The following is a 22,086-nucleotide window of genomic DNA, read 5'->3' as shown; positions in this document are numbered from 1 at the left end:
TAATGTGAAAGTTTTAGATCCGAGTTTTTTTAAAGGAATATAAGAAACCGTCTTTTAATTTTTAATTAAAATCTTATGTATGTTCTCAAAAACTATTGTATATGTAGAGATACATAAGGATATGGAAAACAATGTAATAAAATATCAACACAAAGGTACTTAAGTAGTTTGATCAAAAAAAATTCAGCAGAAAAATACAGTGTATACATAAAAACAATTACAGTATACTTCATTTGTTTCATATTAAGTGTCACTTTATATTTGTGCACACACATTAAAAAAACAATTATTTTGTATATTTTCTATATAAAAACAGCATTACCCATACATCTAACCATATTTCAACCAATAAAAGTTAAACCAAAAAATAAATTTAATAAATTATGCATTGAAACAGTCGGTAAGCTTAGTCCAATCTAATTGATCCATGGGATTAATAATCATCTTATCACTCGAAGCTATAATTTTCATTTTGTTTTTCACCATTAAAAGAAAATAAAATAAAATCAGGGATGACAACATTTCAAAAAGGAATAAAAATAAAACAAGAAAGAGCGCATCTGAAGAACAAATCACAAAGTAACGAAGCAAACTAGGAGGAAGATGAAGGCGTTAGGGTATTGGCTAATGGTGGTAGGGTCACTGAGACTAGCTTCGGTTTGGTTTGGTTTCTTCAACATTTGGGCTCTTCGTCTCGCCGTCTTCTCTCAGACCACCAGTTCTGTTCTTCTCCTCCCTCCTTTTTTTTTAATATCCATTTTACAATTGTTCTATTAACTGGTGCTTAAAATTTCGTTACTTCCGTTGTTAATGTCACAAATAAAATCTAATAGACACTTGATAGATTTATTCTATCCAATTGACTTCCTTAGTCTCTGAGATTCTGGTCATACATTGGTCAGTGGCATGTACTGTGTTTTGTGTAAAAGATAATGCTACGTTTAGAGGAACTAGGTTCTTAGTTTTCCGTGACTTCATTGAGTTATGGATCCAATTTGGGATCCCTAAGCACTATGAGATGTAGAACATGGGGCTTTCTGGATTTGATATTGATTTTTTGCTAGTCCATTGAATCTGTAATGCCAATGGTTTTGTGGATTCTTTGAACATATCCATGCTCTTTCTAGTTGCTTAATTTTTTTGGTTCTTAATGTTCCTTTAATTGCAAAGTTGAGCTAGTTGGTATTTTTTTTTTCTTGATCATTATGGCTTTTTTTTGTTTATCTCTCCAAGATTAGTCTTTCTTGCAATTTGAGATTATTAATTTACAGATTATCTTTTGTTTGTGTCCCCGAGTAGTTAGTTGTTCAAAGTTTCTATAAGTTATGATGATGTGAATATTTAGGTATTTTTGAAGCTTCTTAATCGCTCGTATTAACAAGTCACATGACTGGCTATTGTGCATGATCCTCCCTAAGTTCAACCTAGGCAGTTACTTTCATTGAGGACAATGTTTGTTTCTGGTCTGACATTTTTCTCAGTGGATCCCTGTTCATTGAATTAACATACATGATATGTAGGAGAAAGAGACTAGCTAGTACCATAGAGCAGCAGACCGAAGCAACACATCCAAGAAAGATATGCAATCTTAGTAATTCTTATACAATTCATTGGTGAAGGAACTACTTTTAGGAAGTGGACCACCATTCGCTAGATTTTAGGAAGGGGGGAAAGTATTTGGATCTAGAATTGGTTACAGTTTACAGAGTCCAATGCATAACCTCTTTTCTTGTTGATACAATACTGTTGAAGTAAGTCAATGACCAGGTGAAGTGTATCAGATGATGTAGATGTATTAGAACAGAAGCAACTTGATGTTTTTCTTCTGTTTTTTCATCGTAGTTTGTGGTGCTTGATTTCGACAAAGGAAGTATTATGGAACATTGTTTTGTTTTTCCTGTGATTGTAAGGTCACCGAAGTGTTTAGTTCATTGATTCTGATAACAAAAGTAGTAGCAACTTTGCATCATATGAACAATTTGTGAATAGGAAACAAAAAAAAAAGATTATCTAGATATAGTTGAACTTGAGGTGTCTGTCTAACTTTAGGTTTCTAGTGATGGCTCCTTTTGGTTTATTGCAATTATAGTACCCTCCTCACTACTCAGGATGTTCTTTCTTCTGTTTTAACTGTGTTGCAGTGAGTGAAGTTCATGGACGAACATTCGGAGTATGGACACTATTGACCTGCACTCTCTGCTTTCTTTGTGCATTCAACCCCGAAAACAAACCGTTATACTTGGCTACCTTTCTCTCATTTATCTACGCCTTAGGCCATTTTCTGACTGAATACCTCTTCTACCATACCATGACCATCGCCAATCTCTCAACCGTGGCCTTCTTTGCAGGTATGGGGCTTGGTAGCAATCACCATACATTTACATCACTCTTGTATTCAGTCAGTAGGTTGCATTCATTGTGTGAATGATCTTTTAACAGGCACATCGATTGTGTGGATGCTCTGGGAGTGGAGATCCCTTGACAAACCGCCCTCCAAACTTGCTTGATCTTTTTTATTAAGCTGTTGATTCATATTTCATTTATAATCTTTGAAGGAGACTCGTGGTACTATGAGAATAACTATACAGTTCATGGATTTGTTTTATAACTCGAACAAGTTCATAGGTTGAAGTGTTGTTTCTTTCCAGACTCCAGAGGCTTTTATAGTTTTAAGTTGCATTGTAAGATCAGTGGTTACAGAATGGGAATACAAAATTTATTACTCCTATAGTTTTACAGATAGGTATGTATATCTCCCCTTGTGAGGGACCTGCTGCAATCTTCAGATACACTATGGCTCAAAATTGTCAATCATGTGTTGTATAACATCTGCTCCAGCTGAATTGATCATCTTCGTTTTCACCTGTAATGTTTTTTTTAAACCAGATTTGAGTATGAGCCACCTGTAATGATCATATATGATAATAATGATGATAATGAACACTTGCCTGAATGGTATTGTGAGCGAGAAATCTTTGCACGGTTCCTCTGAAACTAACATCAACTCGTTCCCACTTCATTTTTGTTAGCTCTCTTATCATCTCCTCTGCAAAAGATTTTTCTATTATGATGATTACACAAATCAAGAAAAGAAGTCTGAGTTTCCAACGAACCAACCTTCCATATCAAAATTCTTGGACTCGTTTGAGTTGGTCACTGATTTAACTTCCTCATGGTTACTTGAGGAGGTACCTGGTGCTTCAACGTTCACAATGTGAGGATACTTCTCATTGACTGGACCACGTTGAAGCTGAGAAGGATCAGATGTAAGACAACTGATTCAGCATAACACACAAGTATATGATATTAAACACTGAAAGGTTAGTTATTACTTTAGGAAGCTCGCTGCGTCGCCTGATAGACGATGTGCTCCAACCTACTAGGTCTATGTACAAAAGGGAGGTTAAGGTTTCAAATGAATTGCAATGAAGTAGTGAAAATAAGAGGCCTGAGGAAGAAAAGGATACGGTCAAAACTTATATTTGCATAAGCAATACGCCGCTTGAAGCATCTCAAAGCAGAACTGTTCACAAAAGCAGAAGAAATGTGATGAAAAATATTATTGGAAACTCGTTTCAACCATAAGATAACAAAGTTGGTGGAGGAACACTGACATGAATTTAAGGTTTCTACGGTCGCTAACCATACGGAGGAGTAAGGGAGGCTTCCCATCATCACCATCAGCTAGAAACAGATGTTTCCCTGTTTTACCAAGACACCATGACATACGTGTAGCTAACTTCTCCAAAGTGCGAGATCCAGAAAACAATGGGACCTATTGCGAACAAAATAGTAAGTTAACTGATAGCAAAACTCAACATCAAAGTCTAGTTCATAGTATATACTGATACATAGGTACATTAAAGGATCTATACTATGCTCTAAAATCACCTGCTTATGTCCTCTTGAACCAAGGTGTGGCGTTGCAGAAGTTATAAAACACACAGGCTCCAATCCACCGATTCTCTCTTTTGGTTCCTCACTGTTTTGTGGGGACTCTTGCTCATAAAGACAGGCCACTGCATACCTAGCAATCAAGCCACCTAAAGAATGTCCTACAAAGGAAATCTTCTGGAGACTTGGGTGACGTTTGATCACCATCCTAACCTAAAACACAAATCTTACTTCAGCTGCAAAAAAAAACTCAAGCAGAGATAACAAAGAAAGCAAGTCATATAGTCCTACCTCTTCTGCTAATCTTTGACCCATAACATCAACACCATCAAATGTCTGTGTAGAATGGTTCCGTCTACTGCCTGCAAAGGTTCCAAATCATCACAAATCTAATACTCATTATGGTAACAAGATCTAGAGTTGGATCTTCAGTAAAGATCTGAGAGAAACAAGAACTGAAACTCTAAGAATCTAAAGTATGGTTCTTTCTTCCTTCAAAGATCATTTCCATCAATCATTGAGGGAGAAAAGGACTCACAGTGAACGATGAGATCCTGAGGATACTTCTTAAGCATCTGCTTAGCTGCAAATCTCCAGTTCTGAGCACTGCACACACAAAACATTATCAAGAAACAGCTTCAAACCGAATATAACCAAACACACAACAACAAAGGAACTCTAAAAGAAACCTTCCGATGAGACCGTTGACCATGACGACAAGGTGAGTAGGCTCAGTGCGTTCCCCAGGGAAATCAACACTCAAATCAACGTTACCACTCTCGTCAGATTCAGCTCTAAGACAACCCATCCAATACTTCTTCTTCTTCTTCTTCTTCTTCTTCGTCAGATCACTTCCACGATGCCCATTTTCTTCTACAATCCTAGGAATCTTGCTACCTTCTTCCACCTCCATGGTTAGTAAACGAAAAAGATGAAAACTTTCGATGCGGGTTTGCTTAAAGGACGACACTTTAGGATAATTCGAGGTCTAATAAACGTGGGTTTTATACTTAAGACATGTTTGAAGAAGATGTTTCAGTCGTTAGGACGGTCTCCGCAGGAGAGCTGTCGTCGTTGAAACGACATTGACATTTTCTATTCTTCTTACACATACCATTTTTTTTTCTAGAAGTAGAACACATGTAATAACATAAGAAAATTTGCAAAAAGGACCTTTAACTATCAGTGTTTTACAAATTATACTATTTACTTACTAAAACTGATATATAATCCTCGATGGGGTAATTGAAAGTAACTTAAAACTTATATGTAAATATGGAAAGAGATTAGTTTGTCTTTGGTTTTCTGCTATGTATTAATGTTACAAGTCCATTATTGTGTATACCTTGATTATTAAAAACGCAAAGTGGTACGTAAGAAAATTATATGCACATTCTTGCACGTTCACTAGAGTTTTAAAGACATGAATCATGATCATTACTTTAAACGCAGGTAATATAAAGGAAAAGATAGAATCCGCAAATAATGTACAAATACGAAGTAGGCTTGCAGTTGTATTGGACCGAGATTTTTATATGAAACTTATGCAGCCATGGCCCATCTCTTTGAATGGACCGAATCACAACACCAAACAAGAAGACAACAAGAAATAAACTTTCTATGTTTGGATGTCATGAATACTGTTCTGTTTGGATGCATCTTCGCCTCGGCTACTTGAGACTTGACTCTTGAGAGGCTGAGATGGTTAGTATTCTTTTTACACCTTCTTTACATACAAATTGATAGTTCTGATTTGCATGAATCAAAATCCCATAGGATAAAATATTAAATTTCAACCAACTGTCACTCTTATCAAATATTTTAGTCGATCTGTTACCGCAGAGGAATCTTGCATGGATTGAAAAAATATATCTATATGGATTTTGCGACTTATTATAGTAATATAAGTTGTTTTGTTAGTATTAAGATCTTATAACTAACATGAAATGATTCCTACTCTTAAAGAAATAGAAAACAATCTATACAAAAATCAGCAAATAATTTTAAAAGAGATATGTATATGTTTTCGATTGCTCACACAACATTTAAAAAAATTTCACACGTTAACGTTATCTAAATAATCAGATTCTTTCATCTTCAAATCACACATCATTTTCAGAAATCTCACCAAACTATGCTAGTTTGGATTTTAGTATGCTTAAGTAAAACATTAAGTATAGATAACTTGTGTTGTGGATAGATATATTATCAAATTTAGAATACATTTGACGGTAGTTTTAACAAAAAAAAATACCAAATTATATAATTAACATAGTTTTAAATTAATTTAAACTGTAATTTCCAGAGTATAACCAAAGCGGGAATAAAAGTTTATTAAATGTTAGACCTCCAAACTAAATATCAAGATATTCAAGAGAAATCTCCAAGTCATCCACATGCAGTGGATCGAAAAATATCATGTGTTAGTTGAGTCAGTGTTACTAATAAAAGCAATCACGAATGATCCACACCACCTATAATCTCATACTTGTCCAACTGTTCTGCATCTACCATCCTTAATATTGTTGGCAATGTAGATATTCGAATCAGGATTCTCACAGCCACCCATACATATACTTTAGACAATACTGTATCAAAATTGACGAGACATAACTACAAATGGGATGGCTACAAAAGCATATAGCATTACCTAAATTAGAAACGAGAAGGGGTTCATTTAATGAAGAACTATGTAAGGAAATAAAGTTGGTATTTCTTTTCAAAAAAAAAGTTGGTATGCATTTACTTCACTATTGATATTTTACGTGACGTGATAGAGTCAATACACAACCGTAACCGCACTTTTTAAGTTACTCAATCACTAATGGTCAACAAGTTGAATACCATCTAGAAGAAAGCACGTGAATGTCATATGGATTAATTACCATTCTAGGCAATATAAACTTGCACATATTGTTTATATATATGTGAGCTGGAAAATTGTAAGAAAAATATAAAGAAATGAACCCAACGTTTATAAACTTCTTTAAATACTTTAACAGCATGAGAAGACCCAACTAAATAATTTCTTATCAATTTGTTACTAGTAAACTGTCGTTACATAGTTTTCGTGATAGTATGTATTTATCAACATATTATGGGGATACGATTAGGTTTTAGTAATGTTTTCTATATTTAAAACTTTTCTATTATTATTTTTAATACCGAAAGAAGTAATTAATCATAGAAACATAGCTGTAATCACAGAAGACAAAAAGAGAGAGAAGAAACATAGCTGTAAATGCTTCTATCTTCCTCTCCTCTCTGTCTCTCTCTCTCTATATATATATATCAACCCTCTCTCTCTCTCTCTGCTCTTCACTCTCTAACCTGTCAAAAATTGGTGACAACATCCCATCCAAGAGTTTCAGTTTTGGTGCACACACACAAAGCTCGTACAACATTTTTCATGGCTCTTCGCTGCTTACTTAAATCTCCAACAACTTCCTCTTATATTTCTAAGGTCTGTACTTTTCTCCCAAATCCCAATAAATCTTTTTACTCTTCAATTCAAAAAAAAGACATCTGGTTCGTTTGAGGCTTACGCTCCTGTGTGGTTGTCTGGTATGTATTCATTAATATTACAGATCTGTGGATTTCGTATGCATGGGACCAAGGCAGTAGCTTCTGTTGTAGAAGAACATGTATCAGCGATTCTGAGGTCAGAACGGTAATATTACCTACAATACTAACGTTAATTTGTCCCTTCTTTTGTCATTACCACCACATAAATTTACAAGAAAAAGATAAAATGGGATTTAAGAAAATAAAGTACGTAAGAAAAAAAACCAGTTGGTAAAAGTGTACTTCGAGTTATACGCGACCTCAAGCTACCCGGTAATCAATGTAATGAGTTCAACTTCAACCCATTCTCCTTCAATGAGGGTAACAAAAGTATAGCAACAATGAAAGTTAAATTAAATATAATTGCATATATGCATGTATAAGAAAATGTTTTATTGTGAAATCTTAAATGTGAAATGAAAATGACTATTATTTTCGAATTTAATTTACGTTTATCAGTGATATTTAATCCACTTATTATAAGAGTCCACTTGTATACTACTTAATTAAAAAATAAAAAAAACCTTTAATAGGCAAAATTTCTTGGGCATGTTGCAGTGAGGATGAAGAGTATGCTGATGTGGACTGGGACAACCTCGGATTCAGTCTTGTACCAACAGATTACATGTTCGCCACCAAAAGTTGTAGAGAAGGAAACTTCGAACAAGGTTGCCTTAGCCGTTACGGCAACATGGAACTCAACCCTGCTGCTGGAATTCTCAACTATGGCCAGGCAAAGCTTCAAATCTTCATCCAAAAAACACACACAAAATATTCATATAATAAACGATTTTTTCTGGTGGATTTTGCAGGGACTAATCGAGGGGATGAAGGCGTACAGAGGAGAAGACGGCAGGGTTCTTATGTTTCGTCCAGAGCTAAACGCGATGCGTATGAAGAATGGAGCTGAGAGAATGTGTATGCATTCTCCTTCTGTTCAGCAGTTTATGGAAGGTGTCAAGCAGACCGTTCTCGCAAACAAACGTTGGGTACAACTTCTCGTCATATTGTTTGCTCCTCGATACGAGGGCCGGTTTAAGTGGGGATAAGCGGTGGTCCAATCCTGTGTTTCTCCATATTTATAATAGTCAGCCCGAATTATATATATAGATATATATTATTTTTAATACAAAATATAATGGAAAGGAACAAAAAAAAAATGTTTTATATTAAGTATTTTTTTGTTTTCACCACAAGTTTTATAAAAAAAAATCATCAATAATATATTAAAAATCTTAAATAAATGTCAACGTAAAAAAAAAATCTTTCTTTAGTTCTCTTGAAAGACTGATCAGGCTTTGTTTCACTAGGTTCCTCCTCCGGGAAAAGGAACAAAAAAAAAGTTTTATATTAAGTATTTTTTGTTTTCACCACAAGTTTTATAAAAAAAACCATCAATAATATATTAAAAATCTTAAATAAATGTCAACGTAAAAAAAAAATCTTTCATTTAGTTCGATCAGGCTTTGTTTCACTAGGTTCCTCCTCCGGGAAAAGGCTCGTTGTATCTCAGACCGTTGTTGTTTGGAAGCGGAGCAAGCCTGGGTGTGTCTGCAGCTTCAGAATACACTTTTGTTGTGTTTGGCTCTCCTGTTCAGAACTATTTTAAGGTCAGTGCTTTTAAAACGTTACTTTGGTCTTGTTCTTGATCTTGATTTTTGATCATGAATTGGATTGCTTGTATAGGAAGGTACAGCAGCGTTGAACCTCTACGTTGAGGAGGTGATTCCACGCGCGTATATTGGAGGAACTGGTGCCGTTAAGGCCATTTCTAATTACGGTCCAGTAAGTTAAAAACACTCAAGTCAAGTCTGGTATTAAGTACTAAAGTGTTCTGTGTCATAAGTGAGTGTTGTATTGGTAATGAACTGTAAAACAAAGGTGCTTGACGCGATGAGAAGAGCGAAAGCAAGAGGATTCTCGGATGTATTGTATCTTGATGCAGAAACAAAGAAGAACATAGAAGAAGTTTCTGCTGCTAATATATTCCTTGTAAAGGTAAAAAAGGAAACTCTCTTTTTATGAAGAAAGTTGAATGCTTCTTTTGTTAATGTAAAAACTGAAGTTTCTTGAGTCGTTTCAGGGGAATACAATAGTGACTCCAGCTACAAATGGGACGATTCTCAGAGGGATCATACGAGAGAGCGTTATCGAAATTGCCCTTGATCTTGGTTATAAGGTAAGGTTACTTGAGTCTCAAGAAAGAGAGTGTCTACTGCTCTGTTATACTCTGTTTCTACATTTTCAAACTCTTTTGCAATTCTTGAAAAGTGTGTAATGTAACAGGTGGAAGAACGAGTAGTTCCGGTAGAAGAAATGAAGGAAGCAGAAGAAGTTTTCTGCACCGGAACTGCCGCTGGAATTGCTTCTGTTGGAAGCATCACGTTTCAGAACATAAGGTCTCTTCTTCTTCTTCTTCACATACATGAATATTATAATATTTATATTCTTAGGATCATAAACTTATCTGTTTATAAATCTGCAGGACTGAGTACAAAGTGGGAGATGGGCTAGTTACACAACAACTTCGATCTATTCTTGTCGGAATACAAAATGGTTCTATACAAGACACAAAAGGCTGGGTGCTGGAGATTGACTAATTTGAGAGAAAAAGAGATCATTGTGTTGCACTCTTTGCTGTATAATTTATAAAATACAACTTACTAAAACCTCAACAATATTGTTTACAATGTTTGCATCTATTCATTGTCTTTAGATGATTCTCCTTAGTTAGGCTTTACCTTTGGTGGTGGATCAACTGAAGACATTTTATGTTGCCCAAAATCATGTAATTGAAATGCCAAAAGAAGCCTAAAATGTCCAAATTATGAGATTAAGATTTACAAACCCTACTCATAGAGATTTTTTTCAAGGAGGTCCACCAAAACCCTAGGGAACTTTGTCAAGGTCTGATCTAGTTTTCCTTTTTAGGAGAAATTGTATCACTTGAGTAGTCTTACTGTTCACAAATTAGCTTCTATTGGTCTGTGAATGAGCATGAATTAAGAATTTATTTAGGACTTATTCACTCTGCAATACTTTTAGTCATTAGTTAACTTTTTTTTATTATCATTAGTTAACTTGCTTCTAATGTTTCTCTTTGCTAAAGCCTGTGTTGTGAATTTGTGATTAGGATCTCAACTATGCAAATAGTTAGGAATGTTGGTAGTTTACAAAGTCTAGTTTTGCTAGATCTGAGCTTCCATGATCTATGATTTTGGCACATGTTCATAGATGATATACATTAGGTTTGGTTGTTAGATTTTGAACTGAAAAAAGGAAAAACGAAGGGGTGAGACAGTTAGACAAAGATATTTTTGATAGGACGTTATGGAAAGGGACATGTTTAATAAGCATAGGATGAAAAACGTTGTTATCAAATCAAAAAGCTCTTTCATTAACGTGATAATGAAGGAAGACGTTGAAAAGACGATGATGTGAGACATTTAACGAAGTTTTATTGTCAGTAGCCTCTGCATCTGATGAGGCTATTACTTGTCGAGTTTATCCCCACCATCTCTGGAACTCATATTGTAATATAATAATTTATTTTGAAAATAATCCATATGGAGGGCCATCCATAATCCCAGACAAGTAGACAACGCACACTTGATGATGAGAACTTGGACTATCTTTCTTTGAAAGTGCGCCATCCCTAAACATTACTAAAATGTGTATTATAACATCATTTTGTCATTGGTCAAAATTTCTCGAAAAATACACTAGCACCCCTTATCATTTCTTTTATCAGTGATCTTTATTGAAAATATTTTGTTAAGAACAAAAAATACCAAATTGAAAGACATTCATCTTTTTAACGTGTATCATATGTTACTAAGTTGTGTTAGAGTTATGTATTATCCGTTCAGCAAACACATGATGGACAAATGCTAAAATAATATACTAATTTATTTGAAGATCCACAAATCTATGTAATTCTATGCACAAGGAGCATAGTGTTGGATGTCAAAAATGAAAAATGAAGCTGATAATATACCAACTTAAAATAATTTACAAATTCAAAAATAGGATATTTCCAAAATTTTCGTTAATTGTTTGGTAATTAACCATTCAAACGAGACAAGAACCACGATCCACTGATCTCGATTAATTCTAGTTCCAGAAAGAGACGTCTAGATCTGATCAGGTAGATAGACACAGTGACGAAGCAAAGAAAAACAATAATAATAACACAGAAAAACTAGATAAGAACTCTTACCAATTTCCACTTTGAATAAAAAAGAAAAAGAAAAAAATAGAATAAAAATTCAACGATTTGCCAAGATAAAAGCACGACATTTCACATAAGCTTGGCAATCACTTACGTGTTAGATACTCAATTTGACACAGTTCTTGGTGTTCTCTTCACCTTTTCTTTTTCTTTTTGTAATCATTCAAGAATTTTCTCGTTTTTTTTTTATTAAATCAATAAGATCATCTTCCACAGGCTCTGCAATTGAGAAAATGTTTAAAGCAATCTCATCTCTGCGCAAAAGTCTGGTTCTACCTCTTCATTCAAATATTCGTACGGTATAAACTGGAAAACATATCTCCTTACTATGAGTTCTTGTCCAGACAAACATGTCCGAGAAAAAAAAACATGTCTGAGAATGTTATTTTTTTCTTTGGTTTTATGATGAACAGCTACAAACTTTCTCTAAGTACAACGCACAAGCTGCCTCAGCCTTGCGAGAGAAACCTCTTTATCAGTAAGTTTAGATCCAACTCATATAACTACTGACACTAGAAACCTCTGTGATCACAATCTTTGTTTCCTTATTAAATAGAGATGAGGAGTATGCTGATGTGGACTGGGACAATCTTGGGTTTGGTCTAACTCCAGCTGATTACATGTACGTCATGAAATGCTCAAAAGACGGTGAGTTCACTCAAGGTGAAATCAGTCGCTTTGGCAATATTCAGCTGAGTCCTTCTGCTGGTGTCTTAAACTATGGACAGGCAAGCAAGCCTCTTGCAACCCCCAAATAATTCTTAATTTTTATCTCTAGATTGTTCTAACCAAGTGGGGTTATTATTTATTAATAGGCAATTTATGAAGGTACAAAAGCATACAGGAAAGAAAATGGGAAGCTTCTTCTGTTTCGCCCTGATCACAACGCTGTCAGAATGCAGCTTGGTGCTGAACGGATGCTCATGCCTTCTCCTTCGGTTGATCAGTTTGTTGATGCAGTTAAACAAACCGCTTATGCAAATAAACGTTGGGTATAAAACGCTTTCTTGTAACACACGTTATATATATCCTCTGAAGAGGTTTCCTTTGGGATTTATCTGAGTGACTTTTTGTGAGTGGTCAGGTTCCTCCTTCAGGGAAAGGTTCTTTGTACATTAGGCCTCTGTTGATGGGAAGTGGTCCTATTCTTGGTTTAGGACCTTCACCTGAATATACATTCATTGTCTATGCATCTCCTGTTGGTAACTACTTCAAGGTATCTTCTCTTTCTCTTCCTCTTTGGATTTTTTTCACTGACAATGGTAAATATTTTCTCTACTTGTTTATAGGAAGGTATTGCTGCTTTAAACCTCTATGTTGAGGAAGAGTATGTCCGGGCAGCTCCTGGTGGAGCTGGAGGAGTCAAGAGCATCACAAACTATGCACCAGTAAGTACTGAAACCCCACTTAGTTTCAAAGATGGAGAGAGGGAACAAGTTTTTATAAATTTAATGTGTTGTAGGTTTTGAAAGCACTGAGTAGAGCCAAGAGCCGTGGGTTTTCAGACGTTCTTTATCTTGATTCTGTTAAGAAGAAGTATCTTGAGGAAGCTTCTTCTTGCAACGTCTTTGTTGTAAAGGTAATAATATACAAGCATAAACACTAGTTCTCTTTGCTGTATCTTCCTAATAACACTAGTTCAGGGTCGGACAATCTCAACTCCTGCAACCAATGGGACAATCCTCGAGGGGGTTACTCGGAAAAGTGTGATGGAGATCGCCAGTGATCAAGGTTATGAGGTAAAACAAATCAAAGGTTGTTTTAGAGCTAAAAAAAAAACTAAGTTTCTCACACTTGGGACATGATTAGGTAGTAGAGAAGTCAGTTCATGTGGATGAAGTAATGGATGCAGATGAAGTTTTCTGCACCGGAACTGCTGTTGGAGTAGCTCCTGTGGGCACTATAACATATCAGGACAAAAGGTAAACAACCTCACAATGACTTGAACAAGTTTTACTCCAAAGTTAAAACACAGACTTGGCCTGATGTATTTATATCATTCTGAAACATTCAGAGTAGAGTATGAAACCGGGGATGAATCTGTCTGCCAGAAACTGCGTTCGGTTCTTGTCGGTATTCAGACAGGATCGATTGAAGATACCAAAGGATGGGTCACATGTATCAACTGATAAACCAGTTATCAACCAGATTACTCTGCATTGTATACACAACACTTATGTAAAACATTTATGATATAGAAAAAGCTCTTTTGATCATTTCTCTTTTGTATAATAATGCGTCTTTCCGCAAAAAAACTATGAAAAAAATGAATCCTACTTGTACACAAGTAACCAAGCATTGTTTCATTCCCACCTGCAGTAACTATAAAATTCACATTTTCAATTTAGCAGGCAGAACTGTACAATCCTTCAAAGTATCTTATGTTCGTTTATAAATCTCAGCAAATCCTGGAGAATAACGACATGGTGAACCACTGGGACAAGACTTCACTTCAAGATCGTGACTAGATTTACTTCTTTGAAACGCTTTTAGCATTTCCGCTTCCAGATTCTCTGGCTTCAGCTGCTCAGAAGCTGGTAACTCCTGATCTGAGCAAGGAGGACTGCATCCAGCTTTGCTAGATTCTTGAGAACACAACGGTATCTGAGAGTATGCAGCTTTCAAGTTGTTATGTAGCTCTTCCATCTTTCCTGTGATCTCATCTGCTCTGTCCATAGCGATAAGAATCTGAAAAGAAAGAAACTCACCAGTCAAGATCCCACGAGGATGTGAAAAAACAATTGAGTAAACTTCTTACCTCAGCTGGATATTTCTGAAAGATAGGAGCAAACCTCTGCCGGCAATACTCACTAAACAGAAGGGTGAGAAGAATCAATGGAATGGTGAAACCTGAAGCAACCGTTGACAGCTTTAAACCGAAGAATCCAAGAGCTATAACTTGAGACAAGATCAGTGAAAAGATTGTAGTGTTGTGGAAGATAGGCCAGTACTGTCCACCGCTTTCATATTTTGTAATGTAGACGTTGATTATCTGCAAAAAAAAAAAAACATTTGAATGAATCTCTGGTCCATGTACAAAGAGATCAGAGATGATATGAGTTGCAAGTGTACCTGATTCTTGTATATAAGATAGGCGAGAAAGAAGTAGATGAGTAGGAACGGTAGTATCAGAGGAGCTATGACAGAGTTGGTGAAACCAAGGAGACCGAACAAGAGTAACCTAGGGATTTCAATATGGTAAGGAAACCTAAGTGTTTCATAAGATGCATCTTTGTTCTTGACAATAACTCTTGCTATCAGGTTCCATATAAGACCCACAGGTTGTATGATCTCACACGCCAAACCAGCCCAACCAGACGTGAAACAGTAAGTCATGAAGAAGCCAGCCTGTGTCGGAACAGCTTTAGCAAGTTGTGCAGGCAAGTCTTTGACACTAGAGAAGATGCTCAACTGCCTGATCACAGAGCCTGAGAGGATATTGACGAAGAACACATTCCAGATGGTGAAGTAGACAACTCTGATACACGCACTTCTCTTTCTCAGACTCCTGGAGATACATCCCTCCAAGGTTGAGAAGTACATCATCAACGGTGGAACGGTATAAAAGAATAGAACCAGTATCACACTTGGTAAGTACCCTGTAATCACCCGGTTCATAATATCCCTGCCATAAAGGATTTTATTAAATCAAAAATGATAATAAAATAAAATAAAATAAAATCAATTATACACTCACCCTTTCAAGAGGGGTCTTAGAAAAGGAAAGTTCTTGGATAGTGTCTTTAGTTGAGTTAACCCTTGAATACCAGTAACAGGGAGAAGAAACACAAACATGAAGGCAACGGCACCAACAAGGGTTGCTATTTTCCGCATCCAAAGTTGGCGGTAAGGTACTTTCAGGTTTTTCCAGTAGACATCATGAGGCTCTGGAGCCAAGTCTGCCACCCATAGCATAGGATTTGATGTTTGAAGAACCTCAGAAGCAACAAGAGCATCATACCGAGTCTTGAAGAACACAAAAGCAACCGGACGCTCCTACAAATGAGCATAAAAATTGTAAGCCTCCCATACATATAAAAGTAAAGAGTTCACCTATCAAAGTCGAAAGAGTTCCTTACTTCCTCGGTTGTAGTCAAAGTCAACTCATCAAGCTCCAGCTTTTTGACACTGCCTGCCTCGTCAGAGAGGATTTGAAAAGATTTTGTGGGTCCAGGTCCTGTACAAAAGTTGCATGACTTCAAACTAGGAGTACAGCTTACATCAGGAGAAACATGTTTTATTGCCTGACGCATCTTCTCGGCATCATTCTGAGATAGAGAATTGATGATCAATATATTAGTAAAATCTAAAATAAACTCAATTGTGCTCCAAAAATAAATCACTGCACTTCAACTATGTGTTATAAAGAGCATACACACACCATCCACATGTCGTTTTATCAAATTTCTTTAATTCTAAATGCCAACAAGAAACTGATGTAATATCAAAAGGAACCTCAATCGCATAAGCTACTCTAAATCTCTTGAATAAGCATATTCGTGGCGTCCAAGAAAACAAAACAAAAAAGATAATAAAGCCAACAGAATAACACAAAAGGCATTACCAGCAGTCTCTGAATGATGCCATCACGGTAGACCATGAGGTGCGACAAATAGCTTGGTGCATAGTAATTTGTGAAGTATTCTCTCACAGTTTCGTTGTAAGATTGATCAGGAGACTGAGGAACAGCACGCATAAGTACTGTAAAATGACTTGGCTTTGAGGACGATGCAGCAATATACGCCAGCCTCTTTTTGGCTATGGTCTTATACTCCTAAAACACGTATTATAACAGAAGTGAGAGAGAGAGAGAGAACAAAACAATGGAACAAAGAGGATGCACCATGGTATATGAGATCCTTACAAAGTAAAGAAGAGCACATGCCGCAGAGGATATGATGTACAGTGATAGACAATGTACCCAAAGCCTGTAAATAAATAACAAAAGATTAAACTAGAATCAGCAATGATTTATTAAAGATTTCAGCTAAAAATTTTTTTTGAAAAATTTGGGAGCCTAAAAAAATTTTTTGGGGGCTTTTTTTCTATGTAATTTTTACCAAAAAAAATTGGGCGTTTAAAGCCAATGTTTCGTTAGGCTTTGCCCATGACCGGTCCTGATAATATATGACAATACTAGTGGAGGTTAAGGCAGCATTACCATCTTGAGCGTGGATTAAGGTTTTCAATAGTGAATATCGACAATGGCTCGAGATGAGCTTCCTTGTGCTCCATCATCGGTCCGTAATAGTTCACAGGCAGAACAAAAGAAATGCAAACTACCGCAACGACTGAGAAGATACGAATGCTGCAAATAACCATCCTGATGAAGACCACAGCGTCGAGACCAGCAGCAGCCAACATCTCGTCCTCGGTAGTCTCCCAAGCCTTGACGAGCCAACTCGGAGAGGGAGCAAACCTCTCGTACCAACGAGGATCGTTGCGTTTAACTCTTCCACCAGAGAGCATCCGGCCAAAGTAAACGCAGTAGTTGGAGGGCTGTTTTCTTAGGATGGAGTAAAGCGAGACGAGGACTACGCATATCCCGATGTTAATCCCAGCAGAGGTTAAAAGCGCTGAAACATCCATCTCAGTTTCTGTTCAGACTCTTGTCTTAAACTAAAAGGCAGAGAAGAACATAATCAGCTGCTCAATAAGTCGTCTAAAAAGATCTGTAAAGGAAAGCAAAAAGTTTTACAAGAAGAATAAGAAAAAGACTTTCCAAATCCTGAGAGTTAACGCAAGTGGTAACGTTTGATAACATTGAGATCTGGCAAGTATTAGTTGGCATTAAATGAATCTAAGCTATGATTTAAAGACTGATCACAAGTAACCAACCATGACAAAGGATGCAAAAAAAATAGCATAAGAGTTCTAAAACGAAATAAAAATATAACTTGTTAAACCAATCGTCCTCTATAACTAATCACCACAATTTCATATAACCAGAAAAAAAACAGGGGAATCCAATTACGTTATATGATTCCACAACAATCGAAACAAGAACGTGCACGGAACAAAAAAAGCCAAGATTTTTATGAGAGATTCGATCACAATTCGCAGAAGGACGAAATCGCAAAATCTAATCCAAAGAAAATGATAATTCGAGCAAACGATGACTTACACGGAAGAAGAAGATGAACACTTTTGCAAAGATGAACACTTTTTGGTTTGACTTGAAAGAATGAGAAACCCCTGAAGATGAAGATGAAGATGAAGAAGAAGAATCAGAAACCCCAATTATTCGCAAGATTCACGATGTGCCTTATACCCCAATTCCGCGGAGAATTCGCGTTCAAGTTCATATGCCATTATAATCTACAACAAAAAAAAAGAAAAAAAGAATTCAAATATTTAAAACTTTTTCCCCTTTTTTTGTTCAAAAAACTTATTAAACAAAAAAAAAAGTCAGATAATTATTAGGTGAGGATTGTCATTTACGGAAAAAGATCATAAACCCAGCAAAAAAGTCAGATAAACTTTCATACATTGCTAATAAAATCTACAAAATTCAAATGCTAACAACTTCCTTTTTTACAATTAAAAAAAAAAAAAACAAAAAGTAAGTTGAAAAAAAAAATAGATAATTATTAGGTGAGCAATGAGCATTATCATTTACGGAAGAAAAAAAATCATAAAGCCAACAAAAAAAAAAACGATAAATTATTAGGCGACAAATTCCACGTTGTGTGTGGTGTAAATGTGGAAGGTGCCAGATCAAATGACGTGGCGAGATCGTAATGGTGGAGACTGTCTCTACGTCGCCAAAGTCTTACTTAACCGGTGATAAAGACTTCCATGTCGGCTACTTTATAACCCTTCGATGGTCTCGACCCGATACGATTATGACACGTGACATTCTACAGCGACAGTTAAAAACCGTTTTTTTTGCCCGGGAAAGTATTTATAGAAGTAGGGTCGCATATCTACTAACCCCTGTATTTATTCGCCTGGTGCGAATGTGTAAGACCCATATGAAAAAGAAAAGACCAAACATATTTGTATTAAATGTTCCATTTAACTATAGTTGGACTTTGATAACATTATTTTTTTGGCCGTATGCATTGCATATAACATGTGTTTATGCCGTGTGCATATGCTTAGCTGGAACACTAAAACCAGTATGGTCAGTTTGTGATTTGTTTAATGATATAATCTAGAAAGAAATTAAAAATTTTAGCTTATCAAAATTATAGTGCCTTTTGATTTACAGCCTTAATAAATACTTCTTGGTTTATGGGTATTTCTTGGGAATCACACAAGGTTAAGAGTTACAACCTTATATAGCCGTATGTGGTAGTCCAACAATTACTCTCTGTATAATGCCTTACTTGCTGGCTATGTAGTAGGTCTAATCGGTGTTTTGTTTTTGTTTCTTTACGTTTTTGTTTGTGAAAAATGTATGGGAAAGATTGCTATCCTAAATGACATAAAGAAGAAAGTGCAAATAGCAAAAGAACGAAAAAAATGCAATAACTATGTAAGAGAAGAATACGTTGCTATTTTTCAGAAACAAACAAATAGAATGATAAAGATATATTTTGTCATATACTCCCTAAGCAACATGAGTACAAACACATGGATAACGTACTCTATATACTACAACCTCAACCTATAATTTCAGTTTAGTAAAATGATTCCATATTTAATAAATTCCGTTCTTCGTTGAGAAAACAAAAACAACAACAAAGAATCCAAATCATTCTGGTTTTGTAGAAAAATTAATAATAACAAGGAAGAACATATATGTTATTTCGAACCAAAGCCTATACAAACTCTCTCACTCACTCTCTCTTTCAAATTTATATTTGAACTCATCCTTGGAAGTACTAGAGCTCTGGTTTCAACCGACCTAAGATAACAAGAAAATATTTTAAAAAGGTAAAAAACAAAAATAAAAGAAGGAAAAGACACAGAGAGATGAGAGAAGCTAGTTGGTGCAGCTTTAGTTACCATTATTAGGTGAGAAACTAGACATAGTCGATGGGTTTGAGACGAACCCCATTTGGTAGAGGCTCTGTAGTTCACTCTCTAGTGTTGTCTGCACGATTACATATAAAAGAAATGTGTAAGAGAATTAAAAATGGTGCCCAAAAAAAAAGATGATATGTTGTTTCTACTGTTGCTTGCCTGATGTAATGGGTTGTATTGTGAATTTGTGGTGGTAGGAACGTTCGGTATCGTCCCTTGAAAACCACTGAAAGGATTCAGCCCCAGCGTAGGAGTAGTCCTTACATCTCTTGATTGCATAATCTGAACGGAGAAAATGCAGCTTTATTAGTATTATTACTTATTTCATTGTGAAGTTTTGGGAGGGATTCTGATCTTCTTACATCTTTGGCAAGAATCCTGTCTATGTCAATATTGAGTTCTGGATTCACCGTGGCGAGTTTCATAGACAAGAACTGAGAAAAAAGATTCACAAGGAGAGCCTCTTTCAGACCATACACGCTAGCAAACTAACTTGAACGTTACAAGAATCTTGCATTGTTGAAATGATTCTTACCTCAACTTGTTGTTGCAATGACTGAACATAGTTGATGATCTCATCAAGCATAACTGCTTTCCCAGTGATCTAGTTGAACAAGTATCAACAACAAAGACTTCCATCAAGATTTTATTCAGAAATCAAAGGAAGTTAAAAGCCACCTCTTATAAGTACAATACCTTGTTGCATCCTGGAACAAGCTCTTGAAGCAGTCTCATCCTTTCACTGATCTTTTCTCTTCTAACCTTAAAAGAACAAACAAAAAAACAGCAAAACTTCTCAGAAACTAGTTGTTGGCAGGAAAAAAAAAAGGTTCCAGTAATCAAATGATATGTTATTACCCTCTCTGCAAGACTGTGGCTATTAGTAGCTTGACCTCTTCTTGCCCTCATATGAATGTAGTTTTTTTCTGGTGCTTCTTCGCTCTGTGAGCTCTCCTTCTCTTTACTCTGATCATTTTTGTGTTTCTTCTGGCTCTGATCACTTCCCCTTTGAGGTTCTTCTAGAAACTCCTCCACAGCTTTCTGCCAATGTAACAAGAGTCACTTGTTTCAGCACAAACCACATCACAAGAAGACTGACCAAACCTTGAACCTTAATGCTACCAAACCAAACCTACCTTGTTCCTTTGTGATGATTCGGCTTCGAGTTGCCTTCTTTTTCTAGATGGAGAAGCACCAAGAACAACATCATCTGAAACCTGATGTGACTCTCCAGCTCTGATCAATCTTCCAACACTTTCCCCTTTCTTGTCTGAACCAAGAACCGGACCACCACCTACACAATCACCAAACGGAAGTAGACTGGGAGGCATGTCTGGATAACCAGAACCGGTCTGGTAATGAGGGAAGCAACTCATCCCTGGATTGTCCATCACCATTGAAGTGTAATGTGAGCTTGAGAAGCCACCACCACTGACAACTGGATCCCAATCTACAGAAGAGAAGAAATGATCTGTTGATGTAACTCCAACTCTTGAGATCCCACTCTCATCATCTACATGTTTAAACCCCATCTCACCTTCATTATTCTCACCACCCATTCCTCTGATTCAACCCTCAGAACTTGGTTTGGTGTACTTTGCAAGACTTGACAAGGGAACTTAAAACCACTCTGCAGATTTTATACAGTGGGAAAGAGAAAGAAAAACAAATCAAGAGAGCATCAAATCTAGTGTAGCAGAAGAGAAGTCAAGAGGGGAATAAAGAGAACAATAGATTTATTATAGGCAAAAAAAAGCTGAGAACATTCAGAGCATAAAGTGGTAACAAGCAATGGATTTAGCTAACTTACAGCTCAGAGGAGCTTAACAAATAGGAAAAAGTAGATTCGCTTTTAAAGAGTGTGAGAGAGCAAAGTCACAGACAAGAAGCCAGATGAATGTAAGCTTGTGAGACTAGAGAGTCAAGAATTTTGAATTTAAAATGAAGGAAACTGACACAACCCCATTGGATAGCATCAAGTTGTTAGGATCAGAGATGCAATAATTAGAGAATTAATAAATGGAAGGAAACAATAGAGACAAACCTTGTTTGAGATACTCCAAGATTGTGGTGCCCTTAGAAAGAGTACAAAACAAGAATCAAACTGTTCAGTGGGAGCTTTTACATTTTACGGTAAACCTAAACAAGTGGTACAACTCAGTAGAATGGGTATCAAATGCTGTTTTTGCTTGTATTAGGGAGAATGAAGAATTTAAAGGGGAAGAATATATAGGGGGAACAATAAAAAATGAAATATGTGAGAGATTCACAAAATGGGTACTTGAACAAACAACAAAGCAAGCATCAAGTTCCTACCTTTATAGCATCAAAGAAACATTAATAATAATTGTGTTTAAAGACAATAAAAGACCTAGAGAAAGAGAAAGCTGCTGAGGTTTAACACTAACAGAGGAGACATAATGTGA

At 36.1% G+C, this 22,086-nt stretch overlaps 6 protein-coding genes across 9 annotated transcripts; 3 read left to right on the top strand and 3 right to left on the bottom strand.

Moving 5' to 3' along the window:
* Window positions 1–246: 246 nt before the first annotated feature.
* Window positions 247–2,722, top strand: LOC103868124 (ergosterol biosynthetic protein 28). Its single transcript, XM_009146231.3, has 3 exons — window positions 247–718; window positions 2,142–2,348; window positions 2,440–2,722. Exons 1-3 carry the CDS (start codon window positions 604–606, stop codon window positions 2,505–2,507), a joined length of 390 nt encoding a protein of 129 aa, XP_009144479.1. The 5' UTR covers window positions 247–603; the 3' UTR covers window positions 2,508–2,722.
* On the bottom strand, window positions 2,625–6,627 carry LOC103868125 (lipid droplet phospholipase 1). Its single transcript, XM_009146232.2, has 10 exons — window positions 4,584–6,627; window positions 4,433–4,500; window positions 4,186–4,256; window positions 3,892–4,107; window positions 3,615–3,775; window positions 3,468–3,523; window positions 3,333–3,385; window positions 3,118–3,250; window positions 2,949–3,046; window positions 2,625–2,863 (listed from the first exon to the last, which is right to left on the bottom strand). The coding sequence occupies exons 1-10, from the start codon at window positions 4,805–4,807 to the stop codon at window positions 2,792–2,794; spliced, it is 1,152 nt and encodes a 383-aa protein (XP_009144480.1). The 5' UTR covers window positions 4,808–6,627; the 3' UTR covers window positions 2,625–2,791.
* A 281-nt stretch (window positions 6,628–6,908) lies between these two features.
* LOC103868123 (branched-chain-amino-acid aminotransferase 1, mitochondrial) lies at window positions 6,909–10,283 on the top strand. 2 transcript variants are annotated; one of them, XM_009146229.3, is made up of 10 exons: window positions 6,909–7,357; window positions 7,482–7,564; window positions 8,017–8,191; window positions 8,271–8,447; window positions 8,937–9,068; window positions 9,145–9,243; window positions 9,340–9,456; window positions 9,542–9,637; window positions 9,745–9,857; window positions 9,944–10,283. In XM_009146229.3, exons 1-10 carry the CDS (start codon window positions 7,136–7,138, stop codon window positions 10,056–10,058), a joined length of 1,329 nt encoding a protein of 442 aa, XP_009144477.2. In that variant the 5' UTR covers window positions 6,909–7,135; the 3' UTR covers window positions 10,059–10,283. The 2 variants fall into 2 exon arrangements, with proteins under 2 accessions (XP_009144477.2, XP_009144478.2); XM_009146230.3 differs by having other exon boundaries at window positions 7,121–7,357; window positions 7,482–7,555; window positions 9,944–10,198.
* An 818-nt stretch (window positions 10,284–11,101) lies between these two features.
* On the top strand, window positions 11,102–13,905 carry LOC103868121 (branched-chain-amino-acid aminotransferase 2, chloroplastic). Its single transcript, XM_033276413.1, has 11 exons — window positions 11,102–11,814; window positions 11,906–11,988; window positions 12,103–12,167; window positions 12,246–12,417; window positions 12,505–12,681; window positions 12,774–12,905; window positions 12,979–13,077; window positions 13,152–13,268; window positions 13,333–13,428; window positions 13,499–13,611; window positions 13,704–13,905. The coding sequence occupies exons 2-11, from the start codon at window positions 11,923–11,925 to the stop codon at window positions 13,816–13,818; spliced, it is 1,152 nt and encodes a 383-aa protein (XP_033132304.1). The 5' UTR covers window positions 11,102–11,814; window positions 11,906–11,922; the 3' UTR covers window positions 13,819–13,905.
* On the bottom strand, window positions 13,889–18,006 carry LOC103868122 (CSC1-like protein At1g10090). Of its 2 annotated transcripts, XM_018658967.2 has the most exons (9): window positions 17,814–18,006; window positions 16,851–17,308; window positions 16,554–16,617; window positions 16,254–16,463; window positions 15,769–15,957; window positions 15,387–15,685; window positions 14,762–15,314; window positions 14,448–14,681; window positions 14,069–14,377 (listed from the first exon to the last, which is right to left on the bottom strand). In XM_018658967.2, exons 2-9 carry the CDS (start codon window positions 17,276–17,278, stop codon window positions 14,069–14,071), a joined length of 2,286 nt encoding a protein of 761 aa, XP_018514483.1. In that variant the 5' UTR covers window positions 17,279–17,308; window positions 17,814–18,006. The 2 variants fall into 2 exon arrangements, with proteins under 2 accessions (XP_033132302.1, XP_018514483.1); XM_033276411.1 differs by lacking the exon at window positions 17,814–18,006 and having other exon boundaries at window positions 13,889–14,377; window positions 16,851–17,334.
* LOC103868118 (transcription factor bHLH74) lies at window positions 17,288–22,052 on the bottom strand. 2 transcript variants are annotated; one of them, XM_009146223.3, is made up of 10 exons: window positions 21,705–22,052; window positions 20,797–21,290; window positions 20,519–20,701; window positions 20,357–20,422; window positions 20,196–20,264; window positions 20,023–20,094; window positions 19,820–19,942; window positions 19,643–19,730; window positions 17,814–19,541; window positions 17,288–17,361 (listed from the first exon to the last, which is right to left on the bottom strand). In XM_009146223.3, exons 2-9 carry the CDS (start codon window positions 21,217–21,219, stop codon window positions 19,519–19,521), a joined length of 1,047 nt encoding a protein of 348 aa, XP_009144471.1. In that variant the 5' UTR covers window positions 21,220–21,290; window positions 21,705–22,052; the 3' UTR covers window positions 17,288–17,361; window positions 17,814–19,518. The 2 variants fall into 2 exon arrangements, with proteins under 2 accessions (XP_009144471.1, XP_009144472.1); XM_009146224.3 differs by having other exon boundaries at window positions 21,471–21,951.
* Window positions 22,053–22,086: the final 34 nt, after the last annotated feature.

The sequence above is a fragment of the Brassica rapa genome, chromosome A08 (genome assembly GCF_000309985.2).
Source record: "Brassica rapa cultivar Chiifu-401-42 chromosome A08, CAAS_Brap_v3.01, whole genome shotgun sequence".
Taxonomy (NCBI): Eukaryota; Viridiplantae; Streptophyta; class Magnoliopsida; order Brassicales; family Brassicaceae; genus Brassica; species Brassica rapa.
This window is presented reverse-complemented; position numbering and strand designations above follow the sequence as displayed.

Bases quoted from the DNA above. Each gene is read 5' to 3' on its own strand.
- LOC103868118 (XM_009146223.3), bottom strand. From the start codon at position 21,219: ATGGGTGGTGAGAATAATGAAGGTGAGATGGGGTTTAAACATGTAGAT. The intron at 20,423-20,518 runs GTAATAACATAT...TGTTCTTTTAAG, and splicing joins GCCACAGTCTTGCAGAGAGG to GTTAGAAGAGAAAAGATCAG. The intron at 19,542-19,642 runs GTAACTAAAGCT...TTGTTATCTTAG, and splicing joins TAGTTTCTCACCTAATAATG to GTCGGTTGAAACCAGAGCTC.
- LOC103868122 (XM_018658967.2), bottom strand. From the start codon at position 17,278: ATGGATGTTTCAGCGCTTTTAACCTCTGCTGGGATTAACATCGGGATA. The intron at 16,464-16,553 runs GTAAGGATCTCA...TACGTGTTTTAG, and splicing joins CATGTGCTCTTCTTTACTTT to GAGTATAAGACCATAGCCAA. The intron at 15,315-15,386 runs GTGAGTGTATAA...CCTTTATGGCAG, and splicing joins CTAAGACCCCTCTTGAAAGG to GGATATTATGAACCGGGTGA.
- LOC103868125 (XM_009146232.2), bottom strand. From the start codon at position 4,807: ATGGAGGTGGAAGAAGGTAGCAAGATTCCTAGGATTGTAGAAGAAAAT. The intron at 3,386-3,467 runs GTATCCTTTTCT...TTTTGTACATAG, and splicing joins TGCAAATATAAGTTTTGACC to ACCTAGTAGGTTGGAGCACA. The intron at 2,864-2,948 runs GCAAGTGTTCAT...AAAACATTACAG, and splicing joins TCGCTCACAATACCATTCAG to GTGAAAACGAAGATGATCAA.
- LOC103868123 (XM_009146229.3), top strand. From the start codon at position 7,136: ATGCTTCTATCTTCCTCTCCTCTCTGTCTCTCTCTCTCTATATATATA. The intron at 8,192-8,270 runs GCAAAGCTTCAA...TGGATTTTGCAG, and splicing joins GAATTCTCAACTATGGCCAG to GGACTAATCGAGGGGATGAA. The intron at 9,244-9,339 runs GTAAGTTAAAAA...TGTAAAACAAAG, and splicing joins CCATTTCTAATTACGGTCCA to GTGCTTGACGCGATGAGAAG.
- LOC103868124 (XM_009146231.3), top strand. From the start codon at position 604: ATGAAGGCGTTAGGGTATTGGCTAATGGTGGTAGGGTCACTGAGACTA. The intron at 719-2,141 runs GTTCTGTTCTTC...ACTGTGTTGCAG, and splicing joins CGTCTTCTCTCAGACCACCA to TGAGTGAAGTTCATGGACGA. The intron at 2,349-2,439 runs GTATGGGGCTTG...ATCTTTTAACAG, and splicing joins AACCGTGGCCTTCTTTGCAG to GCACATCGATTGTGTGGATG.
- LOC103868121 (XM_033276413.1), top strand. From the start codon at position 11,923: ATGTTTAAAGCAATCTCATCTCTGCGCAAAAGTCTGGTTCTACCTCTT. The intron at 11,989-12,102 runs GTATAAACTGGA...TATGATGAACAG, and splicing joins TTCATTCAAATATTCGTACG to CTACAAACTTTCTCTAAGTA. The intron at 13,078-13,151 runs GTAAGTACTGAA...AATGTGTTGTAG, and splicing joins GCATCACAAACTATGCACCA to GTTTTGAAAGCACTGAGTAG.